Below are 21,343 nucleotides of genomic sequence, written 5' to 3'. Positions count from 1 at the left end.
CAAATTTAATTCCTGGCTACGCCCCTGTGTTCAACAAACCTTATGGGGAATTATACTGTGTAATCAGGTGCACCTCCGCAATTAGAACCATTTCTTAGGATGCAATTCCATAGGTGGTGTAGTTGGCTATATATTCATTATTACCGTCCTGTTACACATGCCAAACTGGGGGTCCTTGAAATAAAAAACAATTGAGAACATCATCCCCTCTAAATGAACTCCAGCCCCTCGTATTTTACATCCTCTATTTTGGTTTCGGGTAAGAGGATGCGTCCGTCTAGTGTAAAGGCCGTGATGTACGTAGCGGTAGTTTGGGCCACCTCTTTTGACCTGAGAGCAAGGATGATCTGGTCATCCGTGTTGGGGACGAATTTAAAGGAGGAAAATCCGTGGGCGGGGTTTTGCGGCCCCACGCGGTTCACGCTAATGTCTTTGAAATCTGCCGATGAGCTGATGACCATGTTCGTGCCGCGCTGGTCGTCAGCCGTCTGGTCATAGTGCTCCTTGCTAGCGTAACGAGGGAGGAAGAACCAACGCTGCAGGATGCGGCTCCAGGCCGCCGCCTCGTGGAGGATGAAACCCGGCGGTTCGATCCCGGCAGCAGACCTCAACAAGTTGTACTTGGAGATCCAATTCTCGTGCTGAACGTCCCCCCTGTGGCCCACCACTTTCACCCACTCCGGGTTGTGGTGGAGAACCTTGCCCCCCGTGGTGGTCCACTCCTTCCCCCCCGTGGTGGTCCACTCCTTCCCCATGCCCCCGACGTATAGCCGCTCATCCTTCACCGTCATCCACTCTCCTTTGAAACCTTTGGCCACAGAGCCGTTTCCATCGGTGAGGATGACCCACGGGACGGCTTTGTCGCCGTCGATGTGGTACACGACGCCCGTTCGGTCGTCGACGCTGTAGAGCTTCCCGTTGAACGTCACCAGCTCCGACAGCTCCATGCCCCGCCCCTGCTCCGCCAGGTGGCTCTCCAGCACCACCCTCTCTTGGTCCCATTCCACTGACACCTTGTGGCCGCTGCGGGACACCAGCAGGTGGCCGCGCCGCAGGTAGCTGAACCACGTCAGGTCCTTGTCGCTGCGGGAGCTCGTGTCCAGGTCGGCTACGATCCCGATGCGGTAGCGGATGCCCTGCGGCGTGTACTCGGGAGTGGTCAGCGGGTAGGTGTTGTTGTAGTCGGACTTGGCCTCGGTGCAGCCTAATGGACGTGGGCTGTTCGGACTGGGCCACAGCACCAAGAGCAGGAACACGAGGGCAGCGGCTGCTGTAAAGGTCAGGATGGTCCGCCACTTGAAGTGGAAGCGGCGGTCGGTAGTGTTGACCGTAGAAGGCAACGTCATGGGGAGATGGCCGATCATTTTAACAATCAAAAGTTAGTTTCCTCTTGCTCAAGGCCATAAAATTTGGCCTTTTTTCCAGGCTCTTGGACTTTTGTGGGGTTGAACTGTATTCCGTGAGGGAAGTTCTTTGCTCTGTAGTAAACCTTGCACCTGGCCCTCCTATCCTAGTACTAGTATGTTTCTACCCTTTTTTTTACTTAATCACTACTGGTAATCAAATATATTGTTTAGCAATTGATATATTAGGTTTATCCTTTCTATCTGCCCGATGTTTTCTTTCTGCTGTACTGCCTTTGATGGATGAATGTCTCCCATGGGGACAGCAAAGGTCTATGTCTCACCTGGATATTTAGATGTAGAAGGATACTCGGTTACATCAAACCCTGCTAGATTCTCTTGATTTCTTATATACTGACCAAAGTCCTGGTCTGACGTCACACACAACCAACCAAACAGCTATGTCGATTTGTGCAGGACTAGAAGTTTGCGTCCGCTCATCCCTTAAGATGCCTCAGGGCGACATGCGCGCCAATTCTTGGCCATCTGGCCAGTGATGTATATCGGACCACTTACCCATATATGGAGACCCCTGCATGATAGTCATCAATGTTATGTCAAAACATGCCCATATACTGTATGGGCATTACCAAATATGGGCATTACCAGATATGTCCTTAATATTGATGACATTGGGACAGGAATCTCCATATATGGGCATAAAACATATGTTAATTAGTAAAGCCAAGCAGGGCCTTGGCGAGTTAGGGCCTGGGTTTGATGCCTGGGGATCTCCATATATGGGCATAAAAGGGCATCATCAGCTGGGAATGCCCATACTGTATGTATATGGTCATTTTATTTATTTTATCCTTATATATATCCATATACATATGGACTTAATATTAACATTTTAGGGGAAGGTGTAAATAAGAGTAAAACAGCCTCTTGGGCCAGTTAGGCCTGGGATTGATGACATCAGAAATCTCCATATATGGGCATAAAAGGGATTTTGTTTCTGGGAATGCCCATATATGGACTTATTTTATTTTATTTCATCCTTTATTAATAATATGTATCCATATACATGCAATATATTTTATGCCCATACTGTACATGGAGATCCCTATCTGAACCAGCCACAGATATGAACCAGCCAGTGATATATATCGATGACATCAGGGATCTTAAAGCCATACTGTGTAAGATGCCCAACTAGTGGTCATTAGCCCTATAGCAAACCGCGGTCGCGTCCGCGTCTTTCGGACGTTTTTCGTACCTTCAGACCCCCGCGTCTGCCTCCACCTCGCTGAGATCTATCTTTTAAGGGGTCCCTTGTTCCTGTGCGTTCAGTAATTCCAGAGATACGGACTCCTTCACCCTGCCTGGTAGGCGAAATTACCTAGAGAAGGGATGGTACAAACGGGCGACAACAAATATGGCTGCCATAGCGACCCCACTTCAAGATGCGCTGTGATTGGCCGGCAGTTGTATAACCCTCGCTGTGATTGGCCGGTAGTGTGATGACGCAATTTTGGCGCGAGATCCGGTCCACGGCAAGGATCTCAGTTTACATACAGAGAAGGCTTTACAGGCTGAAATTCACGGCGCGGATCTTCTAAAACTTTTGTGATTTAATAGTTAGGAGAATTTTAAGATTTGTTTTATAAAAAAAGTTACATAGTACAACTTTAATATGGCATAAAAGAGATTCTGAGGAATACCCATATGGACTTTTACATAGGTGATGTCACCTGTGATATCATGCCATACTGCTTTTTAAACGTTTAAATATTTGAGTTTTTGCAATGTCTTTTAAAGGGATACTTCCTCCTTTTTTTCCTATCGTCTACTCAGGCTTTTGGGAACACCCTGGACAGTTTTTAAGTTGCTTGATTCAGTATTTAGATATTTGATATTCATTTTATCACATGCCCCCTTCACAAAAGCCTGAGTACAATAAAATTACTAGTGAAATATCCCTTTAATACCTTATATATTATAAGATATTAAGTGAAAAGTCACAAGTCATTGGTAGTCAAGTCTCAAGTCGAGTCTATTTTTGATTTGATCAAGCGAGTCTAAAGTCATCAAAACTGGGACTCGAGTCCAAGTCGAGTGTCAAGTCTCGAGTCCAATTCCTCAACTAATAATAACTCACATTTGAGTGTAGAAAGAAAGAATGGAGACAATTAATGCATGAATGAAGTCAAGTCATGCGTCAAAGACAACTATGGTGCATGTCTGCTGACTACTGTTGCTTTAACGCCCTCTAGTGTCCACATGGAAGGAGGCAAGCTTCTCTTTCTGTGACCTTATCTCCTGACCATACACACACTTGAAACACTTCACATTTTCACTTTTTGAGCGGTGGTCACGCCGCTCCTATACGTGGCCGTGTGTGTAGACGTACGTGCATGTATGTATGTGGGTGCGTCCGTATGTAGCCTCAAGCCTGTGGTGTAGTACCTTTTCTGACCACACATGTTAAGGGAGGGGCGCTGTTTTCAGGCCAGGCCAGACCAGGCACACACACACACACACACACGCACACACACACACACACACACACACACACACACACACACACACACACACACACACACACACAGGGGGGAAGGGGGGGGGGGGGGGGGGTAAACCACCGCTCAGTTCACACGGGTGTGATTTTTATGACCATTATGTCTATACAAAAGTATAGATAGACCAATCGTCACAGCTCATGCAGCTACTGTATATGCATGATGTCATTGCTTTCTTAAGTGAAAGTGAAACATGAAGAACATGAATCTGATGGGTGAATCTCATAGTTACACCAGCATATGTGAACACTGTGATGTAAATGACCTCTTCAAATGAATTAGTCTTGTTTAACTTGCATTTGTTTTTGCAGAAAGAAGTCTTTGTTTAGTTTGATATTACCGGTATTACTTGCACCAGCAGAGTATGCAAGCACTGCGTTCGGCTGCAAATGGAGGTTGGTAGGTAGGTAGCCGTGTGCGTGTTTAAGCCCGTAGTAGCCCAATCTGGCAACATCATCATTATAATAGCCAATGAGGGACCAGCATTCCTGGTGATGCCAGCAACTTATGGCGTGCTCTGCTGGCACACAAGTAGGCCATGCTGGCACCTTGACAGAGTGCAGTTCTAGTTGTCTCCACCAGCCGAAGGCTGAGGGAGAGTATGTTTTCCCCTCCGTCCGTCCGTGCGTCCGTCCGTGCGTCCGTGCGTCCGTGCGTCCTCGCAGTTTGTGAACAGCTAATCTCAGTCGCCGTTGGCCCGATCGCTGCCAAACTGAGCACACACACTCCCTGGATGCCAATCTAGAACCTCTGCCCCACATTTTTCAAATCAGCTTCATGGTGGCACTATAACAGGCCGATTTGTGTGGCCTGGTTGTTACCAGCTAATCTCCGGCGCCGTTGGCCCGATCGCTGCCAAACTGAGCACACACACTCCCTGGATGCTAATTCAGAACCTCTGCCCCACATTTTTTAAATCAGCCTGATGGTGGCGCTATAACAGGCCGATTTGTGTGGCCTGGTGGAGACCTGTGCTCGGAAGAGCACTGCTTCTAGTTTTATTTGAAATACAATGACACACCTTGGTTACAGGCTTACAGCAGTTCGAGGATAAACACAACAACGACTTATTTCCATTGTGGTCCTCTCAAGCAACAATTAATAAAAAATCAAACCTCGGTTTGAAGTGAAGCGGTGAACTTTTATTCTATGTGTTCTACAGTTATGAACTCTGTGATCTATACATTCTTTATATTCTGAATGAATGAATGATTTTATCTGGAGGGCCGAATTGTCATGTGAAGCTTGACCAATCCTCAAAGTATCAGACCAGGACGGACACTACACACATATTCTGGACGTACGGGACAGATAAAACCTGTTCATTCTGGACTGAAATGACCATATATGGACATGAGGTGACAGACATTTTGTTTTTGATAAAACCTGTTCATTCTGGACTGAAATGACCATATATGGACATGGGACACACAAAGCCACTCCTTAGAAGCGGCTTTCACCGCTTCAAAAACATATTAATTAACACAATACAAACTAAATGTCAACATACATAAAAATGAACGCTCCACTATCTATCCCTCAACAATGACCTTTTGCAGAGGAACCTTTTCTAAATAGCCAAGCTTTAGTCTGCTGCTTAAAAGACCTCACGTTCTCGCTTATCTTGTCTGTGGCAGATAACTCCATTCCATTGAGGCTGCTGTACAACCAAGGTCAAGATGATAATAACATTTTTAGAATATGCTGTTGAAAGCAGGTGTTTATGAAGAAAAGACAACAGCAGTTCTTTCTAATCAGAACCTCTGCCCCACATTATTCACATGGGCCTGTTCTAGTGATACCATGAGGATTTTTTAACAAAATGCCTCAAATCATGAACGCAGCCTGCGACTTCCGTGAATTCTTTTTTCAAGGAACAAATGCCACCCTTTTCACATTGGCCTGTTATAGCGCCATTAGCAGGTCAACAGATATTGATCATATGGTGAGCTAGTTTGAAGGCCTCTAATTGCATGGAAGGCTTTTTATTAGGTCTATCTAAGCACGATTTACTCTTAGACAAACCTCTATGTTCCAATTGTAGTATATTAGACCAGTAAGACTCCCTAATCGGGAGATAAGCGACCGTAGGTCTCGCTAGAAGAGGGCCATGTGAGAAATGAGGGGTGGGGTCTCCGCGTTGCCTTGGCGGACGAATAGGTACCGGCCCCGGCTCTCCCGGACGCTCCTAGGCCGAGTTAGGGCATTTTATGTGAGCTGCAGTGGAGGGGGTCCTCCACTGGGGGCGCCACCACTTTTGCATCCGTTCTGGAGTAGCAGGAGTGGGTGGTCCCTGGGAATTCCCCGTGAGCAGCCCCGTGGGGGTGGTCATTTGGTCATTTTTGCACATTTGGTATTTTTTTTACACCTGGGGGTCCCCCAGGGACCTGGGGGTCCCTGGAACTCCGGGGGTCCTTGGAGGTTGTAGTTTGGCAGGTAAGGAGTGTGTGTGCAAAATCTGGCATGGATCGGGGCAACGGTTGTAGAGATATGAGCAGGGCAAAAGTGTGACGTCTGACGTGTGACGGACGGACTGACTGACTGACTGACTGACGCACGGACACCTGGTGGAGCTTTCTGTAGTAAGTGCGACCTACGGTCGCAATTAAGGGGTCTTTGAGGTTTGACGCAAGCGGTTGAACAGATGAGACAAAAAGACCAGACTTTGTATAATAAGGAAAACGGTTTAATACACAAAGTAGCACTTGCATAAGTCAGCTTGTGGCGATCCTGTCCTCGAAGTGCAGTCGAAGACAGGGGCCTCGTTTCTGGGGTCTACAAGGTTTTTATAGCACTAACATCAGAAGTGTCTATATACTGTACATGCACATAGGTCTACTTGAGATAAGGCAATTACATATCTGCACACATATTCCCATATGTGTGCCTCAGTGATGTCCTAGTGATGAGGCTTTTTCTCAAATGTACCAGTTCACGATGGAAATAAAGAATGGAAACTCCCTCCCTGATATCACAAGACCAGAGAGTGGTCAAGTGAATCGTAGACTGTCATAGCAGAATGCTAAAGTTGACATATGTATTATCATTCTAGCATACGATTAGACACAGAAGCAAATATATACATATGACCTACACATGAACTGAGGCTGGCGATGGGAGTCACAATGATGCTTTGTTAATTATACAGTTCAGCAGTATGCACAGGTCAAAAGGTCAAATTGCCCAAAGCTCCCTTCAGTGGAGACTTACAGTACTGTGATTATATATGTAAAAGAAAGAGGTAGTATTAGATAATTAGAAAAATTCATAACACTAGGCGTGTGCATGAAAACCCTGTCCAAATGTAACTATGCATTACAACATCTTGGTGTGTGCAATGGTCAAACATGTGCTTGCCTCTGCACATGCATTCAATTATGGCTCACTGACCATTACGTTGGTCAGAAGGTTATCTTTGGTATGGTTAAACAGGTGTCTTGAATAGCAAGTCATGTTTATGTATAAGTGTCCGATCATGGTTATATGTTTTAAGTAAGGCAGGGAAAAGTCAGTATAGAGACTGTGTGTGTGTGTGTGTGTGTGTGTGTGTGTGTGTGTGCGTGCGTGCGTGCGTGCGTGCGTGCGTGCGTGCGTGCGTGTGCATATGGGGGTCACTTCACAATCCTGGCTTGCCCATCTCTCTTCTCCTCCATCCTATCTATCTGACCTTGGAGTTCCTCTCTCCCTCCTGAGAACACTATCTCAAGTTGCTGGGGATTATGATAGCATTCACAAGCCTCCCTCCCACTGACTAGAGGAACTCCACTACTCTACTCCTTCAGAACTTCCTCCTGACACGCCTTTGCACTAAAGACAAGACAATGATTTATATACCATCTAAAATATGTGTGGGAAATTCCCTTTTGTTACCCCCCCACTCTCTCTCCCATCGCCCACTCTTTACAACACGCACACACACACACACACACACACACACACACACACACACACACACACACACACACACACACGTAATGGTGCTGTCCAAGTGTCCATTAAAGAATACCACTTCCTTTGTGTTGTATATGTACTACAAAATAAACATAAGAGACCCTCTGTTTGCTTTAATGGAAGTAATTCAACTGAATGCAGTCACCATATTTTAGGATCGCAACATAGGATTCAAAATCACAACACTTTAGTTCAATTATTCAGTTTCTAGTAATTCACATGATTGACTAATAGTCCAGGTTTCTGTTGGGGACACTGACACATTGCATTGCAGCCATAATGCTGCTTCTGAGAAAACAGTTAACTCCGCCCACTGACTTCCTATGATTGAAAAAAGTGAGAAAAGAAGTGAAACGAAACTTTAAGGCATAGGCCTTACCTCACCCTGCTCGGAACACTTCTGTATAAAACTTCTATCGTCAGCCTGCATACCAGCATTCACCACACTTAGTCCAACATCAGGAGGTAAGTTAATGATTGTATTTTGGAACTGATTTTTGGTGCTTGTTTAGAACATAATCTGTATTTTCAAACCAATAAGAATAAACAGTAGACCTATTTTACATTTGTTCAGTGGTGGAAAAAGTACCCTACTCAATTTTCTTTACTTAATTATCAATAGCCGCAATGTAGAAATACTCTGTTACAAGTAAAAGTCTGGAATTAAAAATGTACTTGACTAAAAGTAGGCTGTATTGGTATAAAAATGGACCATAAGTAGCTAGGCTACTTATTATGCAGAATGTCCCATTTCACCAGTTTAGTAGGCTACAAATCTTTTGAAAATAGCAGATCTACAAGCTCACAAAGTATCATGTCATGTTCTGTCTCAGGCTCAGCATTAGACTGTACCCATCTCCTGTTTATTTCAGGTATTACAGTTATTTTTGACTATGTATTACTTATTGTCAAGCATTCTACAGCTGTTAGCCATGAGCAATTAAGGGGATTGTTCAACCCAAAAAAGTATTTTTTTATATCCATTATTCACCCCATTTAATAATGAGACAAAAACAAAAAATATCCATGAATACAATCATAGAAAAAAGTCATTTTGGGGGCAAACTATCCCTTTTAGAAAGTAATCATCATGACCTCTTGTCAATTACACTTACACAGCTGTTTGCCATAAGTAATTATGTGTTCTCTATTAGTAAACCCAGCTCTAGAGACTTCAGGTCAATCAGCCAAATGTTTGTTCAGCAAAACTCGACCTTTCCTAATTTCTTGCTTAAGTTCTTTGCATGTAAGTTAATTTCTCAAAACAGTATATTGCATAGTTGCATTAATTATTTGTATTCACATGCTTTATTATTTTATTAATGTACCCTTTTTTGTGATTTTCAATTCTGACATTTGATTGTGCAGAGGCCACTTAAATTCACATCAGCTCATTTTACACACCTACTAATGGTAACTCTGTTTTGACAGTGACGCCAAAATGAGCGGGATCAGATGGGCTGAGGATGACTTCGATCTCCCCCGCGGAGTACAGCGCCTGGGCCTCTCGCCTCCAGCATCTGGTGGAATCTACGTCATGTACCATGGAACATCCAGGCAAAATGCCCACTCCATCCTGTCCCAGGGCTTCTACCGGTCTAAGGATGGGATGCTGGGCCCTGGGGTGTACCTCAGCCGGGACCTGTTGAAAGCCAGCCGCTACCCCCTTGACCTCCACGAGTGCCACCGCGTTGTCCTGAGGGTGATAGTGGACGTGGGCAACGTGATCGCCATCACTAAACAAGGCCATCCGCAGCAGAAGACCTGGCACGACTATGGTTATGACACGGCCTGGGTGCCCCCCAATTGTGGCATGGTGAGAAGCGGTTTGGAAGAGAATTGCATCTGGGACCCCAATCACATCTCCATTCAGAGTACCATCTCACCCCAGATGTCAACACCCCAGCGGGACTACCAATACCAATAAGCTGCCTCACAGTTATTACCATGTGAGACGATCTTGAGACGAATTTGTTTCATGGCCTAATTTTCAAATTTGCATATTTGGATTAAGACAGCAAATTTTCTACCAAGTTGTGTTACTTGATCAATGTGTTCTGGCTAATAAATTGATCTAAAAATGAGAGTGGGCTTTGAGTGAATTTGTGAGTGTGAGCTTGTAGATCTGCTATTTTTGAATAATCGTGAACATTTGTGCAAGTCTTAGACTATTTCAAATCCTTTTTTTTTCCCCTTCTTTTTTTGAAAAACAATGTTTATATGTCAGTGGTGCTAAAACCTTTTCATGTGAAGGACCCCCAAAATGATATGCATTTGGTCATGGACCCCCATCTCAAAATATTTAGTTCCAGTGACCCCCCAGAAGCAAAATTTTAGTTACAAATCTTCGTTTTAGGGGTGCCCGGTGGCCTACTGGTCTAAGCGCACATTGCGATGTCAGTGTTGAAACAACAAATTGTACAGTTTTATTTTTTACTTTAGCCTTCTCCCCTTTGCATGTGCAGGCATCTTTACAGCTCCATTGAAAGGGGTGTACTACTTCAGTATCTCAGGCCATGTGAGAGAGCAGTGGGACTGAGACTGATGAAGAATGGAATACACCAGCTGATGGCGTACAACCACCCTTCTACCACGCCTCTCCGTTGGGAGACTGCAGCCAACAGCATGACCCTGACCTTGGAGAAGGATGACACAGTGTACATTAATCTCATGGAAAACACCTGGATCATGGGCTCAGACCTGTATAAACTCTCCTCTTTCAATGGGAACCTCATATTTCCCCTGTGAAAACAGATACAGGAAACCAATAACATTCTCTGTTGCTTTTTAAAAGTAGTTGTCCAGCTTCCTCTTAAACATTCTGCCATTGAACTGCTGTTAGTCCAGGCGTTTCGGGCAGTATTTTGATGTAATCGTGCACTTTATGAAAGAAGCATGAAATTTGGCACACAGTTAGAACATGCCATATGGAACATTTTTGGCTATAGGGGCATCGCAGATTTGTCTTGGCAAACTTGTGGGAGCTAATTAAAGTTGGGCTCTCATAGACTTTACTGTAGAGTCAAATAATACAAAAAATACCTATGCTTTAAGTAGCATGTAAGGGGTCAAACTAGGTGTTTTTTTGGGATTCTGAATCCAATGCAAACATTTGTTTTGCAGGAAAAACATTCCTTGGGCTAAAAACGGACCCCATATAACTATGGTTTAGTGATGAGTCATCACTTTTCAAGGTTTTGTGGCGGCCGTTTCTCGGAAAGGAATGTTTTTCGTGCAAAACAAATGCTTTCATTGGATTCAGAATCCCGAATAACACCTAGTTTGACCCATCACATGCTACTTAAAGCATATTTAATTTTTGTATTATTTGACTCTATAGTAAAGTCTATGAGAGCAACTTTGATTGGCTCCCACAAGTTTCCCAAGACAAATCTGTGATTTCATGCTTCTTTCATAAAGTGCACGATGTTTGCCTAAAACGCTCGGACTATGTATTTGTTGTTGAAGTTTATGAATGAAATACAATGTGGAAGTTGTGATTAAAACCATTTAGACCAACGTATGTATTAAGACTGTTTTCTATTAATTGGATACGGCCGGACTACACCAAGCCGTTTCGCGCGCGTCAGTGCGTATGCGTGCGTATGCGGGGAGTGCGCGCGTATGCGCGTTTTGGATAGATCCAATTTATATCAATTAACGGCCGGACTACACCAAGCCGCTTCGCGCGCGTCAGTGCGTATGCGTGCGTATGCGGGGCGCGCGCGCGTATGCACGTTTTGGATAGATCCAATATATATCAATTCAGCCAAAACATCATTCCCTAAAAATAGGATCGGTTCTATTTTTTAAGCACGCGTATGCGTTTTGTACACAGACTATCTGGTCTACATCACATATACTCCCTCCTTGGTGTAGCCTGGAGCGTTTACACATAGGCGAGTGTCTTCACGGACAGTACGCGTGTATGCGCGCATTTTTTGGTGTAGTCCGGCCGTCAGCCGGCTACACCAGGCGTACGGATAGCGCGAACCACGGATACGCATTCCCTAAAAATAGGATCGGTTCTATTTTTTAAGCACGCCTATGCGTTTTGTACATAGACTATCTGGTCTTCCTCACATATACTCCCTCCTTGGTGTGGCCTGGAGCGTTTACGCATACGCGAGCGTCTTCACGGACAGTATGTGCGTATGCGCGCATTTCTTGGTGTAGTCCGGCCGATATGCTGCACGAACATAACATAATTATCCTTATAAATTAAAACATTACAATGCCACACTTTGTGTGGCCTAGCATTTTATCCATTTGCCCTAGTTATCTATTTGTTGTTTTGCCCATGTTGCTTTTTGATCAAATATTTAACATTGATTTATTGATTGATTGTAAGATACCAAACTAACATGCAGGGCCTGATCTAATTCATGCTGAACAATTTTACCTCCCTTATTCCATGTAATAATCAGCTGTGAAAAAAATCTAATCCTGGTCGAAAAGTCTAAATCCGACCAACGGAAATATTGGATAATGAGACCGATTGAAAATAAGAGTTGAATAGATTTTGTGTCAACAGTGAAAAGTACTCTGTTCTGTTGATGATATGAAGAACAAGCTATGCAACTGTTACAGCCGTGGGCCTTTACTATTATTGTTATCCTTACCCTTATTATTACTACTATTACTATTGGTGAAAAAAATCTCGCTATTTCTACGTGTCATTATTTTGACTGACGGTCAGGGTTAGGTTTTAGGTTAGGTTTTGGTATAGTTTTACTGAGGTTTGGGTTAGGTTTAGGCATAGTGATTAACATTCACCAGGTTAGCATTCACCAGTGTCGACAGGTTAGCATTTCACCAGGATAACATTCACCCGCGTCGAAAAATTGGAACGTCGAACTAATATGTTGAAATATCGACACGCTCCCATTACTCTTATGGTCATCACCTGTGCCTGTGCTGTATTATGCTGTGTTTGTATTACTCTTCAGTTGGAGTCACTCTGGAAGAGTTGGCCTGGGTGTTGGCTGATTGACGATTCACCCTTTGTCAACCACTAGGGGGCAGCAGCCTTCTACACAATGACATTATTCCGCTATTATTACTGTATACTAAAGTAGTAGTATCCCCACACTACAAAGAAATAGACTGCTCTAAGTGACCCCCAGCCGGGGCCTGTTGAAAGCCAGACAACATTACATTCTCTTTGCTCTTTGGCCCTTTGCACTCTCTTTCTTTCCTAAGCCATTATTACGGATGGTACAGTGTAAAATGTGTGTGTGTGTGTGTGTGTGTGTGTGTGTGTGTGTGTGTGTGTGGGGGGGGGGTCATCAAAACATGCTTGTTTTCTAGAGGCGGGGCATCATTAAATAAACTTGTTTGTCGCGTGTTTCTTTTTTTTCTTCTTTTTTTTTTGCTTTAGGGGGGTCTTGCAACTTTAATTTGTTGATTTTTATAATATTTTTTTTTATAGATCTACTGTTTTATTTTAAATGCATGAAGTGGTTAAAAGTATTCTGAGGCTGTATTAACACATTCCAACTCCAAATCTGAGGACTGTAGGTGATCGGATAGGGTTTTTGTGAGTCTGAAGATGCTTTCCAGCATAAAAAGTATGATTTTAACGTATGGTTTAGATAGAAGTCAGTCAATTGTCTTCATATACATTTTATCTATTTATTCCTTAAATATTTTTCATCATTATTGGGTTTGTGGGGTGGGGGGGCTTAGGGGGTGCTAAGCCTTCATCAGGGGGGCTAAAGCCCCCTCTAGCCCCCCCCCCCCCCCCCTGGAGCCGCAACTGCCCATGGGGGTCCCTGGACCACACTTTGAGAACCACAGCTCTAAAGGCAATGATAATGCATTAATTATCCACAAGTTTCCGACGTCCAATTGTGCATTGCGCAGAAGGTGGGCGCCGGTTCCGGCTTCGCAGCCGAGTGAGATCTACAAGCTCACAACGGTTTCATCTGTGATGCGACGTGAGCTTGCATGTCAGCTGTTCTCCAGACATGTCCCACACATAATTCTACAGTAAATTCCTGCGGAAACAGGTGGAAAATGTATAATGATGAGCCACCATCACATCATGTAGATTTAACCACAATAAATCAGACGATAAATGATGGATCTACAGTGGATGAAACAATGAACAAAGCATCTTACTAATTCTCTATGAAGTTCCATTTTTTTCACATCTGTATCGGCCTACGGTATATGTGTTCATTGTTGATCTTTGAGTGTGTAATCTGGTCAGCAAATGAGGGTGAACCTCAATGCTCTTTTGAAGAATAAATAAAGGTTTCAATCAATCAAAATGACTTTTTTTCTATCGATTTCTCACTCCATGGAGACTTGAGTTTATATTTAAGACGCATTCCTAAGACAATAATTTTACCAATGCCTTAAATTAGGCAATTGTTCTGAAATAATTCCGAATTTAGATTCAAAAGGAGGAGGTTCCATTAGATTTAGCCCTACAGGCCCGTCTAACTTTGGCAGTTCCAAAAATGTACACATTTTATTTTAATATTTGACACCAAATAGGCTTAATCTCAAAATAGATATGTACCCCTTTTAATGTAAGTAATTTTGACTTTCCTCCATGTGTAACCATGACATCTGAGCAAGGTGCAAGAGAATAATCCCCAAAAAGAGAAAGGGGAAAAGGGTAGGCCTATAGTGAGTTGTTCAACATAAATTACATTCTATTACATTTCACTGTGTTCAACAAAAGATTTGCACACATTTTCACGACTATTCAAAAATAGCAGATCTACAAGCTCGCAGCGCAGTGCGGCACCAAGTGAGCTTGTATATCTGCTATTTTTCAATAGCTAAAGTATAAAATAATGAAGGCCCCCTCCACCTTGGGCCCTAGTAACTCAGTCCCACTTCCCCCCCCCCTTGTGACACCCCTGGCCGCGTCTACACTGCAGTGTGTCCCTAATTTACTAAAAGACGGCTGGTTTAACGTTCCACTCATTAACAAGCTCACTCGTCGTGTGTTTTGAGCTTGCAGATCAGCTATAAACCTGTCATCAACATGTAACACTAGAGAGTTGTGTTTTAAGCTCTTCCTTTCTCTTTAAGACGGGTGACAGGGGTCTGTTTCGGGAAAATCCAATCGCTGTTTGTTTCCTGATGAACAAGCTTGTCAAGTTGTCTCTGCCAGCAGCGTGTGTGTCGCAGACAGATGCATGCATGGTTACACACATTGGTGACCGCACAGAAATGTGTGACTGCGAAATTTAGTTGCATGGGTGATGTTACAGACATTGATGTCCGGGGCTTTTGGTATGACACACGACACAGATTGATTGTTTTTTTGTTTCGTTTTTTGTTGTTGTTTCGGTTACCATTAACCATTAGTGCTTACCGGTAATCAAATTCTTAACAGTTAAACGGTAACGGTTAACTGTTGGCGATCCCTACCTCCAGGGGATCAATAAAGTGATATCTTATGACTTGACATTGACATTATCTATGATATCTACGTATGACATTATCTACAAATAATATTGTATATTTAGTTAATATTTGTTATACTCAGCATGTAGTATGGAGTTAGTATCTCACTAACATGAAATATGTTTGGTGTGGCTAAATGTGATAAAATATACAAAATAGTAATCTGTGGCAACGAAAGAGCATTCCTTTTTTTTCTCTCTCATGGCCGATCCCGGGCTCCGATAAAGAATATGTATGATGATATGTTTCAGGTTCTGTCATCGCTGCAGGTGTAGTGCATTTGTCCCCGTACCTTCTACAACCACCAGCGGGCTTACCTACAGTACAACCAGCCATACTCTGGCAGTGGAGGGTGGAGTGGAGCAGCAGCCGGTGATGGAGAGGGCAAAGCAGACCGGGAAGCCTATTACCTTATAGGTGGTGACATGAGGGCTAATTCACCAGGCTTGTTCAAGTGATTTGAGGAAAAAATAAATAAATAAATTAAAGAAGACTCTATATATGTTTATTTTATTTGAAAGTGAATGTTGATGAGAAAGGCTTTGGACATCATTTTGATTCCATGTGCAGGTGTGATGTAAAGTGTGCTAAACCTGACAGCCAAAAGATACATGATAATTGAATAATGGAATGTTGAATACAATTAAACACATGACTGAAGACAGTGTTACTTGAGGACAGGAGATCAAGTCCTACCAGTTCTAGTTTTCTGGCAAGGTATCTTTAATCGTTGTGGTGGTTAGGGTTTCCATGAAAAACAAAGTATTTTGTTGTTGAGCGGTGGTCACAACGCTCCTATACGTGGCCGTGTGTGTGGGTCTGTCTGTCTGTCTGTCTGCGTGTCTGTCTGTCTGTCTGTCTGTCTGTCTGTAGCCTGCAGTAACCTTTTCTGACCACACATGTTAAGGGAGGGGCGCTGTTGTTCAGGCCAGGCCAGACCAGGCACACACACACACACACACGCACACACACACACACACACACACACACACACACACACACAGGGGGGAAGGGGGGGGGGGGGGGGGGGGAACCACCGCTCAGTTCACACGGGTGTGATTTTTATACCATAAGTGTGATGGAGGAATAAACTTGTGTTGACAGACAAAACCGATACTGTATAATAAGAGCATGGCAGGCTTTGAAGGAATGCAGTGCTCCAAGATGTCCTGATGTAATGCATCACAATAGATTCATACTACAAGGAAGATGTGTGTTAAATGTGCAGTATTGTATGTTATCTGCAAGTTGTGTCTATAGTTGTGTGATCCTCATTACATGTTTTATTACATGTTTTCCTGAGTTGAGTTGTGTGCTGGGGTACAACCTTGAGTTTGAGAGTTCTTCAAAGTAATGTCTAAATGGTTTCTACATCCTCATAAAAAAGAGGAATCACTCATGATTCTATGATGTTTAATTCAGAAGTTTATGATGTAGGGTAGGCCTATACCTGTTTAGAAGTGGCAGCTATCTTGGATTTGCCCATAGTATAATTCAGCCTGTCTGTTGCTATATTATGATGTTCATCTGTAGTACAAACATCAGAAATGTGGGTAGCACTTTACAATAATGACCTGTTACAAATCATTTATAAACATTTATAAGCAGTTTATAGATGAGTAATAAACATGAACAACTTGTTTATTGACATTTGTAAATGTTTAACTAAACATTTATAACTGTTTTAAACATCATTTACATGATATTAGTAAGGTATTAGTAAGTAGTAAACTAATCATGAATAAACCATTTATATACATTTGTAAATGCTTACTAAATCATTTATAACCAATGCTAAAATTCACATAATGTGAAGGTAGGAATGCATTTACAAATGTCTGTTAAGGTGACCTCCATGTGTTGTTCATGTTTAATATACGCTTTGTAGATGTTATCAAGAGCCCTAATGTAAAGTGAAGACTATTCATTGCGACCATCTGGTTACAAGTTACTATGAAAACCTCCCCCGGCTGTCTGTCAGTCCATCTGTCAGTCTGTCCGTCACGTCACATCACATCACATCACGTCACGTCACACTTTTGGCCCTACTCTTATCTCCGGCACCGTTTCCCCTATCCATGCCAAACTTGCCAAACTGCTAAACATGAACAAACATGGAGGCCACATTAACAGACAGTTGTAAATAATGAATAGTCTTCACTTTACATTAGGGCTCTTGATAACATCTACTAATGACTTATAGATATTTAAGGAATGTTTTACAAAGCATAACCATGAACAAACAAGGTGGCCACATTAACAGACGACAGATGTAAATAACCAGTAAGACTCCCTAATTGGGAGATAAGCAACCTCATGGTGGCGCTAGAAGAGGGGCATGTGAGAAATCAGGGGCGGAGGTTGTGGTTTGGCAGCCAAGGAGTGTGTGCAAAGTTTGGCATGGATAGGGGCAACGGTGCCAGAGATAAGAGTAGGGCCAAAAGTGTGGCGTGGCGTGACGTGACGTGACGGACGGGCGGACATCCCGTGGAGGTTTGTATAGTAACTTGCGACCTCACGGTCGCAATGAATAGTCTTCACTTTACATTAGGGCTCTTGATAACATCTACAAAGCGTATATTAAACATGAACAACACATGGAGGTCACCTTAACAGACATTTGTAAATGCATTCCTACCTACACATTATGTGAATTTTAGCATTGGTTATAAATGATTTAGTAAGCATTTACAAATGCATATACATGGTTTATTGCGACCGTAAGGTCGCAGTTTAGTATGAAAACCTCCACCGGCCGTCCGTCCGTCCGTCCGTCCGTCCGTCCGTCACACACGTCACACCTTTGCCCTGCTCAATGTATACGTGTAACGCCTGATACTGAGGTGATGTGTCACTGTGACATCACAGATACTGAACTGATGTGTCACTGTGACATCACAGGTGAGATCGCAGTGATGTCAGATACTCAGAGCAGGGATCTCCATATTTAGGCATAAACAGGTGACATCACAGTGATGTCAGATACTCAGAGCAGGTATCTCCATATATGGGCATAAAATGGATTCTGTTAGGGATCTCCATACTGTATATGGGCATAAAAGGGATTAGTGATGTCAGATACTCAGAGCAGGGATCTCCATATATGGGCATAAAAGGGATTAGTGATGTCAGATACTCAGAGCAGGGATCTCCATATATGGGCATAAAAGGGATTCAGATGGAGATTCAACTTCAATGAGTAACAATGGCAAACTGTCAACTGCCCGTATGTCTTGATAATTGGTAAAACAAACTTTTGGCCTATTTGTGGCTTATCATCACATCCAACCATCTTAAGATACTCAGCTAGTGGGGAATGCTCTCTTCCCTGGTGAGAATTGCCCCTTTATATAGGGCTTGTTTGTGTATTGTATGACATTCACGCCACATCATCAGCTGTGGACTCTGTGATGTCATCGTATCTCCATATATGGCCATCTCCGTATATGGAGATATAAGTCGTCCATGTCCAGGTATGGGCTGGTGAGGTCAGACTTTGTGTGATGGGTAGGTTATCTCCATATATGGAGATTCAACATTCCAGGTGTAACTATGGCTGCCCGTATGACGTGAGAGGTGGAGGCTGTGATATTTGTGGAGATAAGCGACCAACGGTCGCTTATCTCCCGATTAGGGAGTCTTACTGGTTCATGATTAGTTTACTACTTACTAATACCTTACTAATAACATGTAAATGATGTTTAAAACAGTTATAAATGTTTAGTTAAACATTTACAAATGTCAATAAACAGTTTGTTCATGTTTATTACTCATCTATAAACTGCTTATAAATGTTTATAAATGATTTATAACTGGTCATTATTGTAAAGTGCTACCGAAATGGGTATAAAAGTGAATGGTTTTGGAGTTTAGAAAACAATGAATCGTGTCATTTTGCATAGTATAGCAGAGTATAGCCCTAAAACTGTACTCAGCTACTCTTCTGCAACTGCTATTATACATTTTATCACTCCTGTCAGACAGACAAAATGATACTGCAGATGTTTTGCCTCTTACCGAGATCTCACCTGGCCCATAGACTATTGAGAAAACCCATTTTGGCCGATTGTATCCACCGCAAACATGGGTTATGACCCACACTTCATGACCATAGATGAGAGTAGGAAGTAGGAACAAAGACTGCCCTGTAGATTAAGATCTTTGCCTTCTGGCTCTCTTTTTGACACAATAGTGGGATACAGTAAATGCAATACTCTTGCTGCTCCGATTCTCTGGCTGATCTCCTATTCCATCCTCCCCTCATTAAAAAAAAAGCCTAAAACGATCCTTTCTCCCTGGCTTTTGTTTCGATGTTAATATTAGATAGATAGATGATAGATAGATACCTTTATTATCCCACAGGGGAAATTCAGTTGCCCAGAGGCAATATTATAGATTCCATGGCAACCAGCTACATTGGACAATAATTAGCTGACATTACACAATAAAGTTTGCACCTGCTCTGTTCTGACTTCTGACAATGCCCTGTCAATCAGTGGAATGTCGAATTCATTAAACATAATGGTTGAGGACAGGAGCAGATCAAGTCCTACCAGTTCTAGTTTTCTGGCAAGGTATCTTTAATAGTTGTGGTGGTGGTTAAGGTTCCCATGAAAAACAAAGTCTTTGATCATTTTTTGTGATACCATAAGTGTGGAACGGTGGAGGAATAAACTTGTGTTGACAGACAAAACAGATACTGTGATGAGTGATTAGATAATTAAGAGCGTGCCATGGCAGGATTTGAAGGAATGCAGTGCCGCAAGATGTCCTGATGTGATGCATCACGATAGTTTCATACTACCATGAAGATTATTCAAATAGAAATACAATCCTGTATGACAAGACGTTGCCTACTGCCATTTTATTTTAGATTACAATTTTCACCCAAGTTTGGCCACCATGTTCCATTAATAATAAAAATGGATAGTTAGTAACAAGTATGTATTGTATTCAACATATAAAATAGATGTTAGAGCATCTTCATTGTTGATAGGCATTGTTCAAGATACGATGCATTTATCAATTGTGGTATTCTGAAGGGATACCAGTCTGTTCGCCCTCACGGACGTTCGCTCCGGCGTCTATCCGGCTGAATGGTACATCGTCTCTGCCTCACTGCCTGGTGGTATTCCTAAATGTAACCTCGGTAAAACGGTTAAAACCTGAGTTATCAAATAATTGCAGTGGAGCTAAAGTGCAATATTTGGATCCGTGATTTAGTGGAGTAGAAGTAATTCTAAACTGTCTAACCCTAAACTTATTTCTCATCTTATCCTCAGTAAAACAAATACAAGTAGGCCTATACAAAAACAACTGACCCACCGAGTGGTCAGCGCAGTGAGCGACACTGAGCGTAAGGTCCGCGGAAAAAAATTAGGGCGAACAGCTGGGAGGGCAAATGGATTGGTTACCTTCTGATGCACTGTTGGTTATTCTGAAACCCCCATAAAAAAGAAAGAAATCTCATTGGACCAAAATACCATTATTTTCCATCCCATTTTCCGAAAACAAATTCCCATTGTTTCCACGCTCCATTGATCTGAAAATATGCCCTGTCCATCGGCTAAAAAAGTTGAAATATCTACATACAGTATATGCCATTTCGGACCTGTACACATATTTATTTCTGTATATAGACCTAATATATACAGAATGAGACTGATGCGTTGTTCTATATCCTAACAGTCCAGTAAAGACAAGTTACACAGGAGCAACAGTCAGCTATAAAACTCAGCATGGTTTGTTGATTACACAGGGTAGATTCCCCACATGAATATATGAATATCTGAATAGCAAATGCATGAAAGTAAAACAAAGTACGAGCCTGATATTTCACAACGTAGATTACGTTGCCTCCACAGCAAGCAAAAACAGTGCCCAGCTAAAACAAGCTTGTTTCAGCTGTTCACTGGAGAGATCTCTGCCAGACCCCTTATCTACAACTCTATATATCAACTCTGCCTGCAACGGCCCTCCTTTCTCTGATTGGCCGGCAGCGCTCAAGGAGCACTCTAACGAAAGATGGTTGTTTTAGGT

At 42.8% G+C, this 21,343-nt stretch overlaps 2 protein-coding genes across 2 annotated transcripts; one reads left to right on the top strand and one right to left on the bottom strand.

The window, feature by feature from the left end:
- Positions 1 to 209: 209 nt before the first annotated feature.
- On the bottom strand, positions 210 to 1,346 carry LOC308282728 (soluble calcium-activated nucleotidase 1-like; the record flags this gene model as incomplete). Its single annotated transcript, XM_080723118.1, has 1 exon — positions 210 to 1,346. The coding sequence occupies one exon, from the start codon at positions 1,344 to 1,346 to the stop codon at positions 210 to 212; it is 1,137 nt and encodes a 378-aa protein (XP_080579244.1).
- A 7,971-nt stretch (positions 1,347 to 9,317) lies between these two features.
- LOC308283730 (uncharacterized protein) lies at positions 9,318 to 9,901 on the top strand (the record flags this gene model as incomplete). The annotated part of the gene is made up of 1 exon (XM_080724202.1): positions 9,318 to 9,901. One exon carries the CDS (start codon positions 9,318 to 9,320, stop codon positions 9,801 to 9,803), a length of 486 nt encoding a protein of 161 aa, XP_080580328.1. The 3' UTR covers positions 9,804 to 9,901.
- Positions 9,902 to 21,343: the final 11,442 nt, after the last annotated feature.

This window comes from Nannobrachium achirus, assembly GCF_963921795.1.
Source record: "Nannobrachium achirus genome assembly, chromosome: 4".
NCBI classification, from domain to species: domain Eukaryota; kingdom Metazoa; phylum Chordata; class Actinopteri; order Myctophiformes; family Myctophidae; genus Nannobrachium; species Nannobrachium achirus.
This window is presented reverse-complemented; position numbering and strand designations above follow the sequence as displayed.